General features: G+C 34.7%; 3 protein-coding genes across 6 annotated transcripts; 2 read left to right on the top strand and 1 right to left on the bottom strand.

The window, feature by feature from the left end:
- The first annotated feature begins 349 nt into the window (after window positions 1–349).
- LOC112093578 (protein PELPK1) lies at window positions 350–1,522 on the top strand. Its single transcript, XM_024172290.1, has one exon. The coding sequence runs from the start codon at window positions 386–388 to the stop codon at window positions 1,415–1,417; it is 1,032 nt and encodes a 343-aa protein (XP_024028058.1). The 5' UTR covers window positions 350–385; the 3' UTR covers window positions 1,418–1,522.
- Window positions 1,523–4,612: 3,090 nt separating this feature from the next.
- Window positions 4,613–10,219, top strand: LOC21391975 (crossover junction endonuclease MUS81). 3 transcript variants are annotated; one of them, XM_024172283.1, is made up of 15 exons: window positions 4,613–4,926; window positions 5,197–5,285; window positions 5,519–5,597; window positions 5,695–5,781; window positions 5,882–6,007; window positions 6,140–6,377; window positions 6,757–6,952; window positions 7,044–7,147; window positions 7,807–7,940; window positions 8,140–8,197; window positions 8,337–8,495; window positions 8,955–9,034; window positions 9,298–9,535; window positions 9,763–9,849; window positions 9,959–10,219. In XM_024172283.1, exons 1-15 carry the CDS (start codon window positions 4,727–4,729, stop codon window positions 10,061–10,063), a joined length of 1,980 nt encoding a protein of 659 aa, XP_024028051.1. In that variant the 5' UTR covers window positions 4,613–4,726; the 3' UTR covers window positions 10,064–10,219. The 3 variants fall into 3 exon arrangements, with proteins under 3 accessions (XP_024028051.1, XP_024028052.1, XP_024028053.1); XM_024172284.1 differs by lacking the exons at window positions 6,757–6,952; window positions 7,044–7,147; XM_024172285.1 differs by lacking the exons at window positions 4,613–4,926; window positions 5,519–5,597 and having other exon boundaries at window positions 5,213–5,285.
- A 126-nt stretch (window positions 10,220–10,345) lies between these two features.
- On the bottom strand, window positions 10,346–15,650 carry LOC21391974 (probable inactive purple acid phosphatase 27). 2 transcript variants are annotated; one of them, XM_010108106.2, is made up of 13 exons: window positions 15,246–15,650; window positions 14,947–15,034; window positions 13,161–13,427; window positions 12,931–13,039; window positions 12,590–12,710; window positions 12,143–12,275; window positions 11,844–12,031; window positions 11,551–11,737; window positions 11,303–11,370; window positions 11,110–11,200; window positions 10,846–11,034; window positions 10,669–10,752; window positions 10,346–10,572 (listed from the first exon to the last, which is right to left on the bottom strand). In XM_010108106.2, exons 1-13 carry the CDS (start codon window positions 15,623–15,625, stop codon window positions 10,480–10,482), a joined length of 1,998 nt encoding a protein of 665 aa, XP_010106408.1. In that variant the 5' UTR covers window positions 15,626–15,650; the 3' UTR covers window positions 10,346–10,479. The 2 variants fall into 2 exon arrangements, with proteins under 2 accessions (XP_010106408.1, XP_024028054.1); XM_024172286.1 differs by having other exon boundaries at window positions 14,947–15,025.
- Between the last annotated feature and the right edge of the window lie 1,226 nt (window positions 15,651–16,876).

Raw genomic sequence — 16,876 nt, 5'->3', positions numbered from 1 at the left:
CAGAATTGTTGACTTTGAAAGACTTGATAAACTTCTAATTAGCTTAACCGAGAAACTCAAAATCTTATATATTCCTGTTCATTACCTTCCCGATTTAACTAACTAATCCAATTCCTTATGGATGAGCCAATCGAATAGAATTGAAAAACAATGTCATATTTTTGAAAGTTTATTGTCTTTATCAATAGTTTTGGAAAACGTGCTTGTTAAAGGAAATTAGGAAGTTGAACAAACACTCATATTTTCCCACCAACCAAACACCTTTTGAAACTTCACCATTTTCCGCACCCTTTGCCTATATATATAAGCACATATTAGCAACATGAAGTTCCACTGCACAAGCTGCAAAAGTTACTTTTATTCCAATTTGCTTCAAATTGCTAACATGGCTTATAAAAACCTCCCAGCTGCAGCAGTTCTGTTACCAATTTTGATTCTCACTTTCTCTTCAATGAGCCGCAACACAATGGTCGCGGTAGGCGCTCGTCGTCTGCTGCAAACTGACCATTTGCCGGAGAAACCCGAGCTGCCTAAACTTCCCACTTTCCCATATTTCCCAAAGCTAGACATTCCATCATTTCCCGTGAGTGCACTGCCTCATGAAATTCCCAAGTTGCCTGATTTCCCTTTCAAGTTTGACATACCCAACTTGCATCACGATGTGCATGAACCGAAGCTCGAAGTTCCCAAGTTGCATCAGGAATTTCCCATTGAACCGAAGCATGAAGTTCCAAAGTATGAGGAGCCAAAGCATGCAGAGCCAGAGCATCACGAAGTCTCCAAATTTCCCGAATTTTCTAATGAGCCAAAGCATGAGGAGCCAGAGCATCATGAAGTTCCCAAGTTTCATGACTTGCCTATTGAGCCAAATCATGAAGAGCCAAAGCATTATGAGGTCCCCAAGTTGCCCGAATTTCCTATCGAGCCAAAGCATGGAGAGCCGGAGCATCACGAAGTTCCCAAGTTGCATGGCTTGCCTATTGAGCCAAAGCATGAAGAGCCGGAGCATCATGAAATTCCCAAGTTGCCCGAATTTCCTATCGAGCCAAAGCATGAAGAGCCGGAGCATCACGAAGTTCCCAAGTTGCATGACTTGCCTATTGAGCCAAAGCATGAAGAGCCGGAGCATCATGAAATTCCCAAGTTGCCCGAATTTCCTATCGAGCCAAAGCATGAAGAGCCGGAGCATCACGAAGTTCCCAAGTTGCATGACTTGCCTATCGAGCCAAAGCATGAAGAGCCGGAGCATCATGAAATTCCCAAGTTGCCCGAATTTCCTATTGAGCCAAAGCATGAAGAGCCGGAGCATTACGAAGTTCCCAAGTTGCCTGAATTTCCATTTCTGCCAAAGCATGAAGAGCCAAAATATGAAATCCCCAAGTTTCCTGAATTTCCTATTGAGCCAAAGCACCCTTGAACGTTTGAAGCATTTGTGAAGATACTATAAGAGGTATTGCCAATATAGCTGGGATATCCTCTAGCACTAGCGATGCATACTCTGATCTAGATAAATATTTGTAGAAGAACCTAAAAGAAATAAAAATATACTATATGATGACTCATCTAATAGCAAATGTGTGTCCTTTTACAGCTACATTCTGTAGTACTTCATGCATGTGAAGATCATCAATTTTACGATATGTACGTGTGTCTTACGTTCGTTACTCTTTGGCAAATTCTATTATTATTAATGGACTGTTATTTTATTTGTTTTACGCATTAGATTATACATTCCCATGATAAGGGACACCTACTAAATTTATAATTTCAATTTTTTTAGCATTCCATAATTTAGAATGTTTATCTGACACCACTTTTCAAGTATAATATATTTAAACATTGAACCATATACATATATATATATATATATATATATATATATATTCTTTGTTTTTTCTAAACTCTCTGATACCACTCTCTGAACTCTAATCCAATCCATGCATTCAATCCCACCATGAAGATGCTCAATTGACTCGTCATAACCTTGACAGGAAAATGGCTAATACAATTTAATCCATAATTTTATATTGAGTGAATAGGTTGATGACACCTGATTCTCATCTTCACCCAGTGCGTTTGTTAAGCTGTAAAAGAATGTAAAGAGAATAATAATTAGATTGAAAATGAGAGTAAAGTAATAAGAACGGTGATTTTTATTGTTTATTTGTCTATTAAATACTATAATAACAGAAGTAATATAATGTAATTATTGAAATGTCCTTACACAATTAGATGTCCTTACACAATTAAATAATCATTACTTGTAACATTGTAATCATTACTTGTAACATAAGAATATAAGGGCATATTATTAAATTTGGCATTGTCCCTTTAAGAGGGAAGTAATATTAAAGGAGTAAGGATTCACATTCTTTTTCCTCATTTCATATATTGTTTAGTGTTAGAGTAAGATTTCGTCCAACACTTATCCAACGTCCTTAGACTAATAACTCGGATTGAATAAGGAAATTGGAAGAACACTCGAAGAATATAAATAACCTTACAAAGTAACAAGAACAAAGTGACTCAAATTGAGGGAATTTATAGTACATTGGGAATGAGAGAGTTTAATTCTTCCATTAATTCGAGAGTTTATTCTCTCTTTAATTACAAATAGGCTCTTCACCTTTCGGATGTTAAAACTGATAAAATAATCAATGAGAATTAACTTCGTCGGTTACTTTACTTAATGACATCACGCGACCTTTGAACTTTCGGCTTATGAAGACTTGAGCTCGGGCGAGATTGGGCTCAGGAAAGCTTGGGCTCAGGTGAGCTTGAGGCTCGGGAGAGATTGGGCTCAGACGAGCTTGGGCTCAGGCGAGATTGGCCTCGAACGAGTTTGGGCTCGGGAGAAGTTGGCTCTAGGTGAGCTTGGGCCCGGGAGAGATTAGGCTCAAGCGAGCTTGAGCTCGGGAGAGATTGGGTTCAGTAGAGCTTGGGCTCGGGAGAGATTTTGAATTTATTGCATGTTTAATGTTTATGGAAATACTGCCCTACATTTAACATCCTCTAAACTCTTATTAGTGATTGTATAAGTTAACATATGATGAGACAAGAAAGTAAACCACTCCTTATTTTCCTCATATTTAAAGTTTTCCTTTGATGGTTAGGTTTCACCCTCTACTAGAGGAATTAGGGATAGTAATGGGGCGGGGTAGGGGTGGAGAAGGATTTCCCGTCCCCAAAAGCCATTCTCATCCTTATTTCCATCCTTGCTTAAGAAGAGACGGAGTCAGAGTCAAAGATTCCCCGTTGGAGAGACCTTCCCCATACCCGTCTCCTTCCCCATGTAAAATAATTATACATTTTAAAGTTATAGCAATTTAAAACAAAAATTAAGTTTAAATAATCAAAATCAAGTTAGGTTCTAAAGCCACAAAACACTAAATTTTATTTGAAAATTAAATATTGCATATATTTATTTATATACAATATATATGTGTGTATTGAGGCGAATGTAAGGTGGGAAGTGTTTTCTCCCTCCCCGCACCACTATAACTTAGGAATGAGATTTTTTTTTTTTACGTTTGGTTGATAGATTCAGAATCATGATTCAGAACTATTCTCGATTTACGTGTGTTTTTTGTGAGAGAAAATACTGTAGTGAGCCACAAATCATGATTCGAACTATGTCACGAATCTTTGAACCAAACGCACTCTATCTTCATCTCTGGCCTCAATTATTATTCCCTATCCTCACCCCTATCCCCCCACCCCTCTTGAAGCGGATTCCCATCCCTGTGGGGATTAGCCATCTCTAAGAAGAATATTCCCGTAAAGTTTTTGATGGGGACATTTATAGCTCGTTTGGTAAAGGGATTCGTTCCTTGATTCGAATCATGATTCGTGGTTCGTTACAGTATTTTCTCTCATAAAAAATACACGTAAATAAAAAATAATTCTAATAACATGGTTATAATCCATGAACCAAACGGGAAAATTGTCCCTCTATAGCGCGAGCATGAAGATTTTACATTTAGAACAAAGTCCCTCCATAGCGTGAGCATACAGATTTTTTTTTCCAAACACTAGATTTATTTCATCATTTTATTTGTTCATATATTAACTTAGGACCGTTCAGTTCGTTAATTCGACTTAAAACGTGATTTTATGTGAGAAATTTTTACTGTAGTAAAAAAATTAGATGTGACTGTTTCTGAGAGTTTTTTACTATAATAAAACTCAAATTTAAAATTCGAATTGATAAAATGAACGGATCTTAATATAACAGAATTACAAGAGAAAGGAACAAATGAATTAGAGTACTGACATTTATGAGTATTAAGCTTAATTAACATTAAAAAGTGGCAAGGATGAGAAATTTACGCTTAATAAATAATACTAATGGTGGATAAAATTTTATATCTGTTAAATTTATATAAAATCATATAAAAATAATAAAATATATAAATTTAACAATTATAAAAACTTGACAAATATAAAGTATCGTTCATTTTATCAATTTAAGTTTATAATTTAAATTTTATTATAATAAAAAAATTTTAAAAAATAATCACATTTAATTTTTTTACTCCAATAAAAAAACTCTATTAAAGAGAATCTCTCGATTCAAATTCAAACTCTTAGGTAACTTGCCTTCTTCCTCTCACTCTCCTCTGCAACTCAAAAAACTCTGAAAACAACTTCTCTCTCTCTCTCTCTCTCCAAAGATGATGAATTGACGGAACCCTAACAATCAACGGAACGAATCAAGATCGAAGAGATGGAAAGGAGGAAGCTTGCGGTGAAATGCCGCGAGAACGAAGAGCTCGCGGAGTACATGCTCACGAAATGGCAGGAGATGGCCGATCAACGCCCCAAAGGGATCTCCGAAAACATCGAAAAGACTCTCTCCAAGGCTTATTCCAATCTCTGTAGCTCCAAAAACCCTGTTCAAACCCTCAAAGATTTCTCCCAAATCAAGTGAGTTCTTTTCTTCTCTCTTGGATAATTCGCATTTCTCTTGAAAATTTGAATTCTTCATAATTGGGTTTTAATATTGTAATTGTGTTTCTTTTGAAAATATTAAAAAGGAACAAATTTGGGAAGCGAATCCTTAAAAAAGATGGATTCTTGCGGCCACGAAGTTAATAGAGTTCAGATTGCTGTCGTTTCTTCTATTTTTTGTCGTTTTTATGTCTTTTGTTCTACTTTTGTTTTTTTGGGGAATGATTTTGTGTGAGTTTGATATAGAGGCGTGGGAAAATGGATTCTGAAGCATATGCAAGGGTTTTTCAAGACTGATTTGAGCATTGCTGAGCCAGAGAACTTGACCAAAAACGGTACTTTTTTTTTTAACCGTTTGGTTCACGATTTTGATTCTGAATTCAAATTTTGTGAGAAAACCTATTAACGGGAACTTTTATGATTCAAATTTTTTGTGAGAAAAGTACTGCAGCAGAATCAGTACCATGGTTTCAAATGCGAGAACCAAACGGGCTCTTCAAATCTTTAATGTACATGGTAAATTAATTGCTTTTGGTTTTCACTTTTCAATGTTTGACACAAATTTTAGGCAAGAAAACAAAAAGAGCTACGCGATATTTGCCTCAAAAGTACTCTGTTGCATATGCATTACTGATCACCCTCTATAGGTATATGATATTCGCTTTTACCAAATTAACTGCGTTTTTTTAGGTTGTTTTTGTATTCTTGTCAAAGTCTAACGAGATAAATATAAGTTTCCTTCAGGGGAATTGAAAATGGGAACGAGTTTATGCGTAAACAGGAGCTTATTGATGCAGCTGAAGCAAGTGGGCTCTCTCGCGTGCCGATTGCGTATGTTGATTGATTTTATTTGTTGCCTGAATCTTGTTTGTAAGTGGGGTTTAACTTGGGTTTTACTCTTTTTTGTTGTTGTTGTTGTTGTTGTTCATAGGCCAGAAATGGGAAAAGGAAAGCCGGGGTCCTTTGGAAGCTCACCTAGGGAGTGGTATAGTGGATGGACCTCAATGAAGACACTAGTAACCAAGGGGCTTGTTGTTAAATCAAGCTGCCCAGCAAAGTACGCTGTTATGCATGAATCTTTTTTCTATGTTTTTCCTTAAACAGTTCTTGTCTCTGCACGCCTTTCATTTCGAAGAATATTGCATTTTTAAGAAATATTGGTTGATATCTAATGCTGGAAAAACTATAGGTATATGCTCACCCAAGAAGGTAAAGAGGCAGCACGTGAGTGTATCTCTAGATCTGGTTTGCCTGATCCCTCAAAGGATACTTCCACTTCTGAAGGGCTGTGTGATCCGGGAACACACAACATGCAAGATATTGAGCTTGTGCAGTCAGATTCAGAGTCAGACGTAGAAGTGATGGCATCTCCTGTCAATTTAAGAAGGCAGAAACCAATGGATATATCTCCTGATTATCTTGAGCGAGTATACTTGCACTTAGCTTCTAAATTTGTTTCTAATTTTCTTTCTAGAAAATTTGATAATGGAATGCCGTTAGCACTTTTGCTACTTCTTATGTCATTATGGACACACTTCCTAACTTGATTTTTCAATAACAGTTCAGTTTTATGTTGTTTATGGTGTTGCACAAAGAATGTGCTCATCAGCACGTTGACAGGATTTGTTGACATAATTATGGCTTGTGACTTCAGTATCTGACGTTGATTGATTCCGATTGTAGTTATCATTCTTTGTGGTCGTTACACTTTTATGTTGTTGGCCTTTGCTTTGTTTACTTTCTTCTTCTTTAAAACTTGATTTGTATGCTGAATGTTTCCCTGATTTATGATCTTCTACCGTATAGCTTGTGAAAATGGGTTATTCAAAGGATCGAATTCTCCAAGCTTGTTGTGAAGTTTCAAAAACTTCCGGTACCAAGGATACAGGTTCATCCTGGCTATCTATCTTATGTCATCTTCGAGAAGATGAAGTTTATGGTTCAGGGTCTCAGACTGCAAGAAAGGAATGTCCTACAATATCAACCCCTATTGATGCAAATGGTAAAACTCTATGTGGTTTTGGATGACATTAATAGTCCCAACCAAAACAATTTGAATCCACTGTAAATTAGATTACCTTGTTAATGATTAGGTCAAGTAAGGGGCTTATCTCATCATACTGGACATATGGCGAAGAAGTTTAGTTCTGTTGATTGCAAACCAAACTCTAATGTCTGTAGAGCTTGCTCATCGCCTGTACGCATTCATTCCTTTCTTGAATTGGTCTGGCACCTATTGTTTTGTATTATATTTTTACCAATTGGCACGCCACACATCCTGCTTCTGTTTCTCTATTGCATGTGTGGGTGATTAAGCTTGCTGCAAATTTTAAAGGGGCACCTTGTTCTTTATTTAAATTAATGCCATGGTACAAAATATATTTCAAATTCTCAATTAATAATGTTTATTTTTCAATATTTTCTAAAGAATTTGAATTACTTTTTGTTTTTGTGAAAGTGTTATACCATCTATTGCATGTGTGAGTGATTAAGCTTGCTGCAAATTTTAAAGGGGCACCTTGTTCTTTATTTAAATTAATGCCATGTTGCAAAATATATTTCAATTTCTCAATTAATAATGTTTACTTTTCAATATTTTCTAAAGAATTTGAATTGCTTTTTATTTTTTTTAAAGTGTTATACCTCTTTAGAGGGCATGGGAAAGATGAGAATGCCGATATTTATAAATTAGGTGTGTAGAATGATTATTCTTTTGGCTGTGTTTATAGTCCTTTTTATTAGATTGACAAATTGTATATACTTTTCTACTATCATTTTGCCAAGTTTGTCATTTAGAAATAATGTGACGTTGGATTTGTTGCTAGATTTTCTTCTTGAGTTCTTTATGATTTTCAGGGACAAAGATCAAGATTAGATGGCCAGGGTTTTAATATCTTATCTATGCCACCTCTGAGCTTCGGTGAGATATTTGAAGATGCATATGAAGTAGTCTTGGTACTTGATGATCGAGAGCAATTTGCCAATAAGGGGTAAGTGATTCATATTAAGCTTTAGCCATATTTCTTTTTAAAGGTGGTTCAAGCCTTTCGGTAGTCTATCCTGACATGACGACGAATATGTATTATAATTTATTCAACTATTTTGATTATACTACGTTTTTTATGCCATTGTAAGATTCATTTGCCCATTCGTTTTCTCAGTTGTGCTTGTATTTGTGGTGATTTTCAGCTCACGCTCTAGCAAAATCATCGAGAGCGTCTCTAGTCAATTTAAAATCAAAATAGAGGCAAGTTCACTGAATCCATCATCTTTTAGTTCGTCCTGTTGCTGTAACATGAATGGGTATTTTTACTGTCATTTTGTCGTTCACTTCCTGCAAAAGTATTCTCTTCCCGTTGACAATTCACGTGTTGGCTACTTTATAGGTTAGGCGTTTACCAGTTGGAGACGGAATTTGGATAGCTCGCCATAAATATCTTGGTAGGGAATATGTACTTGATTTCATTGTTGAGAGGAAGAAAATTGGTGACTTGCGCTCTTCAATAAGAGATAACCGCTACAGGGATCAGAAACTGAGGCTTCTGGTATTAATTCTCAAGAGCTTGATAACACTTACTTTTTCTCTCATGAAGTATGGTTTTGGAAAATGTGGTCTTTTTCGTTGGATATGATGTGATCAACTAATAGATGATGCATATAGTGAACTATTATAATCATGAATTTTTCTATTATTAGGTATTGGGCTTTCTTTTGTTAACTTTTTATGTCATTTGCTTTTATTGCTTCATGACTGCACCAAGATGTGGTGCCAATTTTAGTTATTGAAATATGAAAACTTTGACTAGTTTGGTGACAAGTAAGGGTCTTTTTAACTCTTGCATCTTGGTTGTCTAGATTTCCCAAGGAAGTACTCTCATGCATTTATTATTATGATTCATCATCAGTTAGAATGTTATTCACTTAACAAAAAAAAAAAAAAAAAGGAATGCTATTCTTCATATAAGATCTAGACATTATTTTGTCTGTTTTTGACATATTGCAAGAGATGCGGACTCAAGAAACTGATATATCTCGTGGAAGGGGACCCAAATTATTCTGAAGCAGCTGAAAGCATTAAAACAGCGTAAGCATCTTTTTAGATATTATTGGTGAAGACATTTCTTTCTGCAATATTATTTGATTAAGCAAGTCTATCTCCTAAATATTTTTTCATATACAATTAAATCTGTCTGGTCTATTGATCTTTTCTGCTAGCTTGAGTTGCGCCTCATCCCTCCCCTCCCATCCTCTCCATCCAATGAATCCATCTTCCGATGTGTGAATGTCTGCAAAAGTTTACTACATTTGAATCCTCCCACAATTTTTGTAACGATCTCAATCATGCAGCTGTTTTACAACGGAGATTTTGGAGGGATTTGATGTGCAGAGAACCTCGGGCTTAAGTGACACATTGAAGAAGTACGGCCATCTTACACAAGCAATAACTGAATACTACAAAACACAGATTCCTGAGGAAGTGCATGAACAGACGAGGGTCTGCCCACCATTTAAAGAATTCATCAAAAAGTGCGAAGAATTGGACAAAATGACAGTCAATGATTTATTTGCCATTCAGCTAATGCAGGTACTATATTTGAGGAAGCTTAAGCTTTGTTGAGTCAATGGTAATTACTTATTTTCATTTATATGATGAGTGCATATTTGTACTTTAGTTCTTTAGTGGAGTTACTGGTTACTTCATCCACAGCTATGAATAATATTTTTGTTCTGAAAATGATTGTTCATTTTGAAAAAAGAAAAGACGGAAAATTTCAGTGCAATGCAAATCAGTTGACTATTAAACCAATGCAGGTCCAGCAGGTTACAGAGGAGGTTGCCATGGCTGTTGTGGATCTGTATCCAACGATTCTCTCTCTTGCGAGTGCTTACTCTCTACTCGTGAGTCCCGATTTACTTGATTTCTTAGTTGTAGCTCGTTCATGCTCAGTTTTCCTTCAACCATTTCTGATTATGCTTTTACTCATTTCAAAATATGTTTTTGATCTAGGAGGGTGATATTGCTGCACAACAGGATATGCTTAGAAAGCAAAGCAACAACGTTGTTAGTGCAGCCGCTAGTAGAAATATCTTCCAGTTAATTTGGGGCAATTGACAATTGGATTCCTCATCCAAGTAAGAAATTGCACATTATATATAGGTTCATATCTTTGTGGAGGTTAAAATAGATATACATGATTCCATTTTGACCCTGTAATCTTTTTTTGGTGTCTAAATGTAAATATGTAAAGTCTATTTATTTTATTGTGAAGAGAGGATTTCTTAGAATTGCAATTAATGTTATCAGATTCAACTTTTATTACCTACATTTAATTAGAGAGCTTTGTTCGTGCAATGCCATAAAAAGGATGGATGAATCGAAATGAAGAAACCGTTTATTACCGTTGTTGACTTGTTGCACAATAGAAGCACAAAAAAGGCAACAAAATTCACAATTTGTACAGAAAACCATTCATTTCAATCTCTCTACATCTTTATCATCATTTCTATGTGTGCAATGATCATATTCATCTAATGACCTATCTTGAGTTTTCTGCTGGAGGAATCTTGCTTCTTGGTAATTCGGAAGCTATCCTCGACCTTTTTCGTAGCTGCGTTGACAAGCTGCCAAAATAGAAGGGAAAAAAAGGGATAGGAATTAGTAATAGGGGAAAAAAAGAACTATGAAATGGACAGAAATGAATGAAAAAAATCACTAACCTCTAATTTTAATTCTTCTTTTGTTGCATGCCCTCTAAAATAGCCAAACTCTGATATTCTTTCTAAGCTCCAACTATTGTTCACCTGTACATACATTTTTGAAACAATCTAATTCAAAAGCTTTTTCTGAGAGAGTGAGTGAGAAAGAGGGAGAGAGCGGGGGAGAGAGAGACATACAGAATCCGGAAACTTGTCGAGGACGAAGCCGGCCATGCCGATAACCGTGTGCACTGGAGCAGTATAGTTGTTATGATCATATGTGTCGATCCCGCTTTCATCTTTTCTAGGCATTGCCAAGCATGCATTTCTGTAAACCGAGCATGTCCTCTCGTAGTTGTGGACATGACCAAATAAAACCAAATCAACCTGTTTCAAGTTCCCCAACAATTACAAACCCAATAAACCCCACAAAAGAAAGAGAAAAAAACAAAAAAGGCTTACCTTGTTGGCCACTAGTAATGGTTCAACTTCATTGATAAAATCTTGGTCAACGCCGAAGAGTCCAGGTGAGGAGGTATACATGGGTCTGTGCCTGCAATTATTTACAACACAAGCATACCACCAATTTAATAAAAATTGATTAAGCACTTTGATTATACATAATTTTCCAGTATGCACAGAAATACCAACTTACCCCATAAAAATCAGCCATGGAGTTTTAGACCTATCAACAGAAGCCATATCCTTTTTCATCCATTGGTGCTGTAAAGAGTGGTGGATACATCCACGTAAAAACATCAGATCAGATATAGCAGAAGAAAAGAAGTAAAAGCTCGGACCTTTCTTTTAGTATTTGGAACCACATTTTCTTATAAAACTTAATGACATAAAAACAACCCCAATATACCAGTAAACTAATTGAAAATTCGTCAAAATTAGTACCTGCTCAGAATTCTTTTTCCAATCATGCTCAGTAGAGATAACAGTGAAGTGAACACTGCCTTGTTCAATGGAGTACCAAGGCTTATCCTTGGCTTGGGTTGGCATAGGAAAATAGGTCTCATAAGGAACTCCACATTCTCCTCCTGAATCTGGTGAAAAGTACAAATCTCCAAGCTCCATATAGTCCCTGGAGGAAATCAACACAATTCTTGAGCAATATTGTAATCTAAACTTCACTGATCATCACACGCCTTTGTGCATCTGCAGCTAGAAACCGCTTCACTAAGATGTACCTCTCATGGTTTCCGATGGCCGTCATGTACGAAACCCGAGAAGCCACGGGGCTGATTAGATGGAGAAAGTAATCCCACTCAACAAGAAAGCCTGTGGCATAGCTTATGTCTCCAATGTGGAAGATGGAGTCCACATTTCCAGACTTAACTTCTTCGGTCATGGCTTCTACCACTGAGATTGATCCTGGCTATAATATTCATTAGTAACCTTAGTTGATTGTTATTTGGAGTATTCTGTTGTCTGATCAACCAAAACTAGTTTTCAATTAGTACCAAATTACATGCATTGTATAATTAACCTGAATATAGTGCTCAACGGAGACATCTCGTGGAGCTTTTCCCATGTCACCAAATGCAAGGAATTTGAGTTCTTCTGATCCTCCTGCAGGTGGAGGCTTGAACTGAATTTGATCACTCCAACCAACTGAATCACTGCAATTATTATTATTTTTTTTTAAACACGTCATTGTTGTTAAGATAATAGACATGAGAGATTAGAGCTTGTTTGGTAGGAGGGAAACGTCGTTTCATTACCAAACACAATAAAAGAAAAGTCGTTTCATTCTTTTCAAATTTCCATTTTTCCGCACTTATGTTGTGTCTTTCTTCCTTCTTTTTTTCTTTCCCTCCTACAAAAATTAGCCTAAAATATTACAATAAACTATTAATAAATGCCTATATTATATACATATGTGTGTGTGTGTGTGTGTGTGTGTGTGTGTATATATATATATTTATGAATGTACCTTCCATATCTGTAAGTGAAAGTGGTTGAAGGCTTAAGACCGGTCATCACTGCAGAATGAATAAAGCCTGGATCATGCCACCCAAAGTCCTTTGCTGGGGAGCTAACTATTAGAGCCGACTCTATTTTGATTCACATAAAATTAGCATACAATCAGTAAATATTGTGAGTAACAAAATAGAATATAGAACTGCAAAAGAATTGGGAAATTAAAAAAAAAAAGTAGAGGTAATAATCTGCAAGGTTGATAACAAATATCAAAAAATATAAAAATGATATTAATTAAAGTAACATTGTACTTAGGATAATCAAATTAGGGTAATCGAGAAATTAGTAACTCACTGCACATATCATTTTGGGTAAATGTGGTAACTTGTGATGTTTGTGTTTTTCCACCATCGTATTGTACTTGCTGAGGCTTATCATCCCCACTAACCCATGTCACTCTCATCTGCAACAAAATGTACACAATTAGAACACATTTAAAAAAGGAACCTTTAGAAACAATGCTAAATTTTTTTTTTTAAGAATTGTCATTATGTAGCACTAATAATATTTTGAATACACTTAACTGATGCTCCAGATGAATCCACGCTTGAGATGTGCCCGTACAATGGCCTATTGGGATTTGAGAAACTCAAAGGGGTCGACCTCGCAACGATGCAAGGGGCGAGGAAGCCACCGCCGAAGAAGACAAACTCGATGTCGGTTCTGATGTTGATGACATGAAACGACACCGAACCGCTGCAAGTTGTCGCGACACATTTGCCTTGCTTGTGTTTCTTGCATTCCTTCTTCTTGCAGCTCAGATAGTCAGGGTCGTTGCTGAGGAAAGCTGCCTGCAATAGCATATATTCATCTTTATAAATCAGTCGTTAATTGCACTTAAACCCTTTGTTTCCCGTTTAATAACGACACTGATCAATTTTACTGTCTAAATAATTAGCTCCTTTTCATTGTTCTTTTCTTTTCTTTTCTTAACCATGAACACTAATACGTACAAAATAGTACTTAATAGGCCTAAATAGTACTACGTAACATATGCATGCTTCTGTGCATACATGACACACTTGTTAACAGTAGCGAAACACACACAAACAAAGAGTGCTAAATAATATCTCATGTAAAATTTCATGAAGAAAATAGCTCAATCTACCCTAATCTTTTCCATAACATATATAGAGATCATCTGGATTTTAGATAATAGTACTGGTTTTTACATGAATGGTAGTAAATGACAGATTTTTATGAAATTAAATTAAGTAAATAGCATATTTTAAAACCATTTGAAGTAAAGCGTGTGAATTTTTCATTTACAACTAGAAAAAATAATTTACGTGGTAAAAAATCTTTATTTACGTAGAAAAATCTTTTTACTAGTCGTAAAAGAAAAATTTAAGTGAAAAATCTTTTTACTAATCATAAAAAAAAAAAAAACATTTACATGGTAAATTGGTATTTACTTTAAACACTTTTAGAATCTATTATTTACTATAAATCTACCATTTACTTCATTCTCCTCTTTTTCAATGACAATTATTGTTAAGAAGACGAAGAAAAATTACTAGAAGGTAAAGAAAGACGGATATTAAGATGAAATATATAGTCATAGATTTATACAATTGTGTGTGCAGTATGATTAATATTAATGTAACTCATCAGCTAGAAGATCAGCTTCACACAGCTTATTACGTAGACGCTATGATTTTCCCGATGTGACTTTGTTTCTAACTTCCCATACAAATCCTAGCTAGCAATGTCGATTTTGCTCTTAGACCCTTCTTTTTTGCTTTATTTTCATTTTTAATTTTTAAAATTTGTATAATTCTTTCTCAATTGCAACACTTTTCTTCTCTATTAAATTTTCGGGAACTGATACTAATCCTTATATATGTACAATATTGGCTCTCTCTCCACACACATTCTATTAATAATTCCTCATTATACAAGGAGAATTAATCCGGATTTTAATTTACAGGAAGCATAGAAATAATTTTCTTCTATGTTAATTATGTTATTCATATGTATAATTTATAATAATCACACGGATAATTTTGGTCCGGATCTATATATACAAGAAGATTTACAAGACATAACTTTTACAGAGAGAGAGAGAGAGAGATATATATATATATATATATATATCATAAGATATACGTATATAACCAACGGTTTTTTTTTTTCTTTTTTTTTTTTTTCTTTTTAAACAACCGACGGTTTTTTGGTTATTCATCCAAAGGGCATGCGGTCATATATATCACCAATTAACGGCCACCAATATAATATGATATATGTTTCTATTATATATAATGGTAATACCAAAAATAAATTTCTAAAGCACCGAAATCCATGTTTTACCTTAACAGGATAATGACAGAGAAGAGGAAGGCTGCTGAAATCTCCAGTTTGTACATAATTTAGTGCAGCATCAGGACAACTTTTGACGCTGCAAAAACACATGATCAATATCAACAATTTTTAAATAACATATAAATATCCAAACACATCCTTATGTATATACATATATATATATATATATATATATATGCACACACACACATAATGTATTTTTATGCAATACACATATGATTTTCATATTGTTAGGATAACTATTATATATCATGGTAATATACATAATAATATAATGATATTCTTACTCGGAATGAGAAGGCGATATCATGCCAATCCAATCACCTTTAGAAGGAAACAACACGCCACTAACAGTGACCGTGACATATTCTTCATCGCCAAGCTTAAGACCTGTGCTAACATTTATAGTCTGTTGGTAAGGGTTCAGATCGAGGCAGTCGCCGAGTTTTCTCCGATTTACTAACCGGAAATCTGATATCGCCGTGTAGTTTTGGTGTATGGCTTGGGACTCAGCGATCAAAGGGTGCAATGAAGAAGAAGAAGAAAAAGAAGAAGAAGAAGAAGAAGAGGAGGAAAATATTGGACCAAAAGAGAGTATTAAGATCTGTGTAATGAAGAAAAACTTGAAAATCCAATTAGAATTAGTACTACTACTAAATGGTCCCATGATAATCACAGAAAAGAGTGATAAAGAAGAAAAATAATTGACGAAATCTTGAGGTTATGAACAAGGTTCTCTATTTATGGTGATGATATATCTGACTTTGAGTTTTGTAATAATTACTTGGATGAGAAAATCAAGGGAAAATTAGGCAGATATGCTAAGGACAAGAATATAACGTGGCTTATATAAAGATCCTATATAAATGGGAGATCATATAGGAGAAAGATAGAGGTCAACATTTGTTCTAATAAATTCCAAGAAATATTACGTTGAAAAAAATGATAATAATCTGTTCCTTGACGGGACGTTAATATATGTGTTGGTAATATATAGTTGTGTCCATACTATGTAGTTGGCTGCTAACTGTAACTTCTGTCGTTTTTTTAATTTTGGTTATTGATTTTGCATTTATACCCTCTATGATGTATTGATATATATATTTTTTTCCTTTCTTTTTTTTTCCTGAGAATCGTAAAGAAATCTCTCTCAATCTAAATGGATTCTGCAATTAAATCGTGGCAATATTGAGCAAGACATATTTCCTTGTTTAATTGTGTATAAAAGACCATATATATATATATATATATATAGGCAATGTCTCTGGTCAGGCACTTAGAAAGTGCCTGACCAGAGCGACACTTGTACATTTTTGTATGAAGTGTGTATATTTACAGTAAGTAAGTTGTGTATATTTATAGGTAAGTTATGTTTATTTACATGGCACTTGTATAATTGTGCAATCGTGTATATTTACATGTAAATCGTGCATATTTACATATAAATCATGTATGTTAAGTTATAAGAAACGACAATGTATATTAATCCTCAAAACATATTTTTTTATAGCAATTAGTGAACACATATCATGAAAATATGTATATTGACTGATTTGTTGTATTTCATGTTAAATATACACAACTTTACATATAAATATGCGTGATTTATGTATAAATATACATAATTTATATATGATTATATAAGTGCCTGACTAGTCAGGTACTTTCTAAGTGACTAACCAGAGACAATTTATATATATATATATATATATATATGTTGTACGTTGATTTAGTGGTAAAGAAAGCTTTGTAAGAAGCATTTATTTTTCTCCCATTAAAAGCACTTTACACCTGGATATGCTTACAATTATTATATTTCATGTAGTAGCGTGAAAGCACTTGCAATTCCTTGTTACACCACACACAAAAAAGATCTGATAGCGATGTCTTCAAGCAGCAATACATATATATATATATA

The sequence above is a fragment of the Morus notabilis genome, unplaced genomic scaffold, assembly GCF_000414095.1.
Source record: "Morus notabilis unplaced genomic scaffold, ASM41409v2 Scaffold855, whole genome shotgun sequence".
Lineage (NCBI taxonomy): Eukaryota > Viridiplantae > Streptophyta > Magnoliopsida > Rosales > Moraceae > Morus > Morus notabilis.
This window is presented reverse-complemented; position numbering and strand designations above follow the sequence as displayed.

What these genes read in the sequence shown, in the direction of transcription:
- LOC112093578 (XM_024172290.1), top strand. Translation starts at nt 386, where the DNA reads ATGGCTTATAAAAACCTCCCAGCTGCAGCAGTTCTGTTACCAATTTTG.
- LOC21391975 (XM_024172283.1), top strand. Translation starts at nt 4,727, where the DNA reads ATGGAAAGGAGGAAGCTTGCGGTGAAATGCCGCGAGAACGAAGAGCTC. An exon ending in CTCTCTCGCGTGCCGATTGC is followed by an intron (nt 5,782 to 5,881) that starts GTATGTTGATTG and finishes TGTTGTTCATAG; the next exon opens with GCCAGAAATGGGAAAAGGAA. An exon ending in GAGCAATTTGCCAATAAGGG is followed by an intron (nt 7,941 to 8,139) that starts GTAAGTGATTCA and finishes GGTGATTTTCAG; the next exon opens with CTCACGCTCTAGCAAAATCA.
- LOC21391974 (XM_010108106.2), bottom strand. Translation starts at nt 15,625, where the DNA reads ATGGGACCATTTAGTAGTAGTACTAATTCTAATTGGATTTTCAAGTTT. An exon ending in TGGATTCATCTGGAGCATCA is followed by an intron (nt 13,040 to 13,160) that starts GTTAAGTGTATT and finishes ATTTTGTTGCAG; the next exon opens with ATGAGAGTGACATGGGTTAG. An exon ending in GGAAAAAGAATTCTGAGCAG is followed by an intron (nt 11,371 to 11,550) that starts GTACTAATTTTG and finishes CACTCTTTACAG; the next exon opens with CACCAATGGATGAAAAAGGA.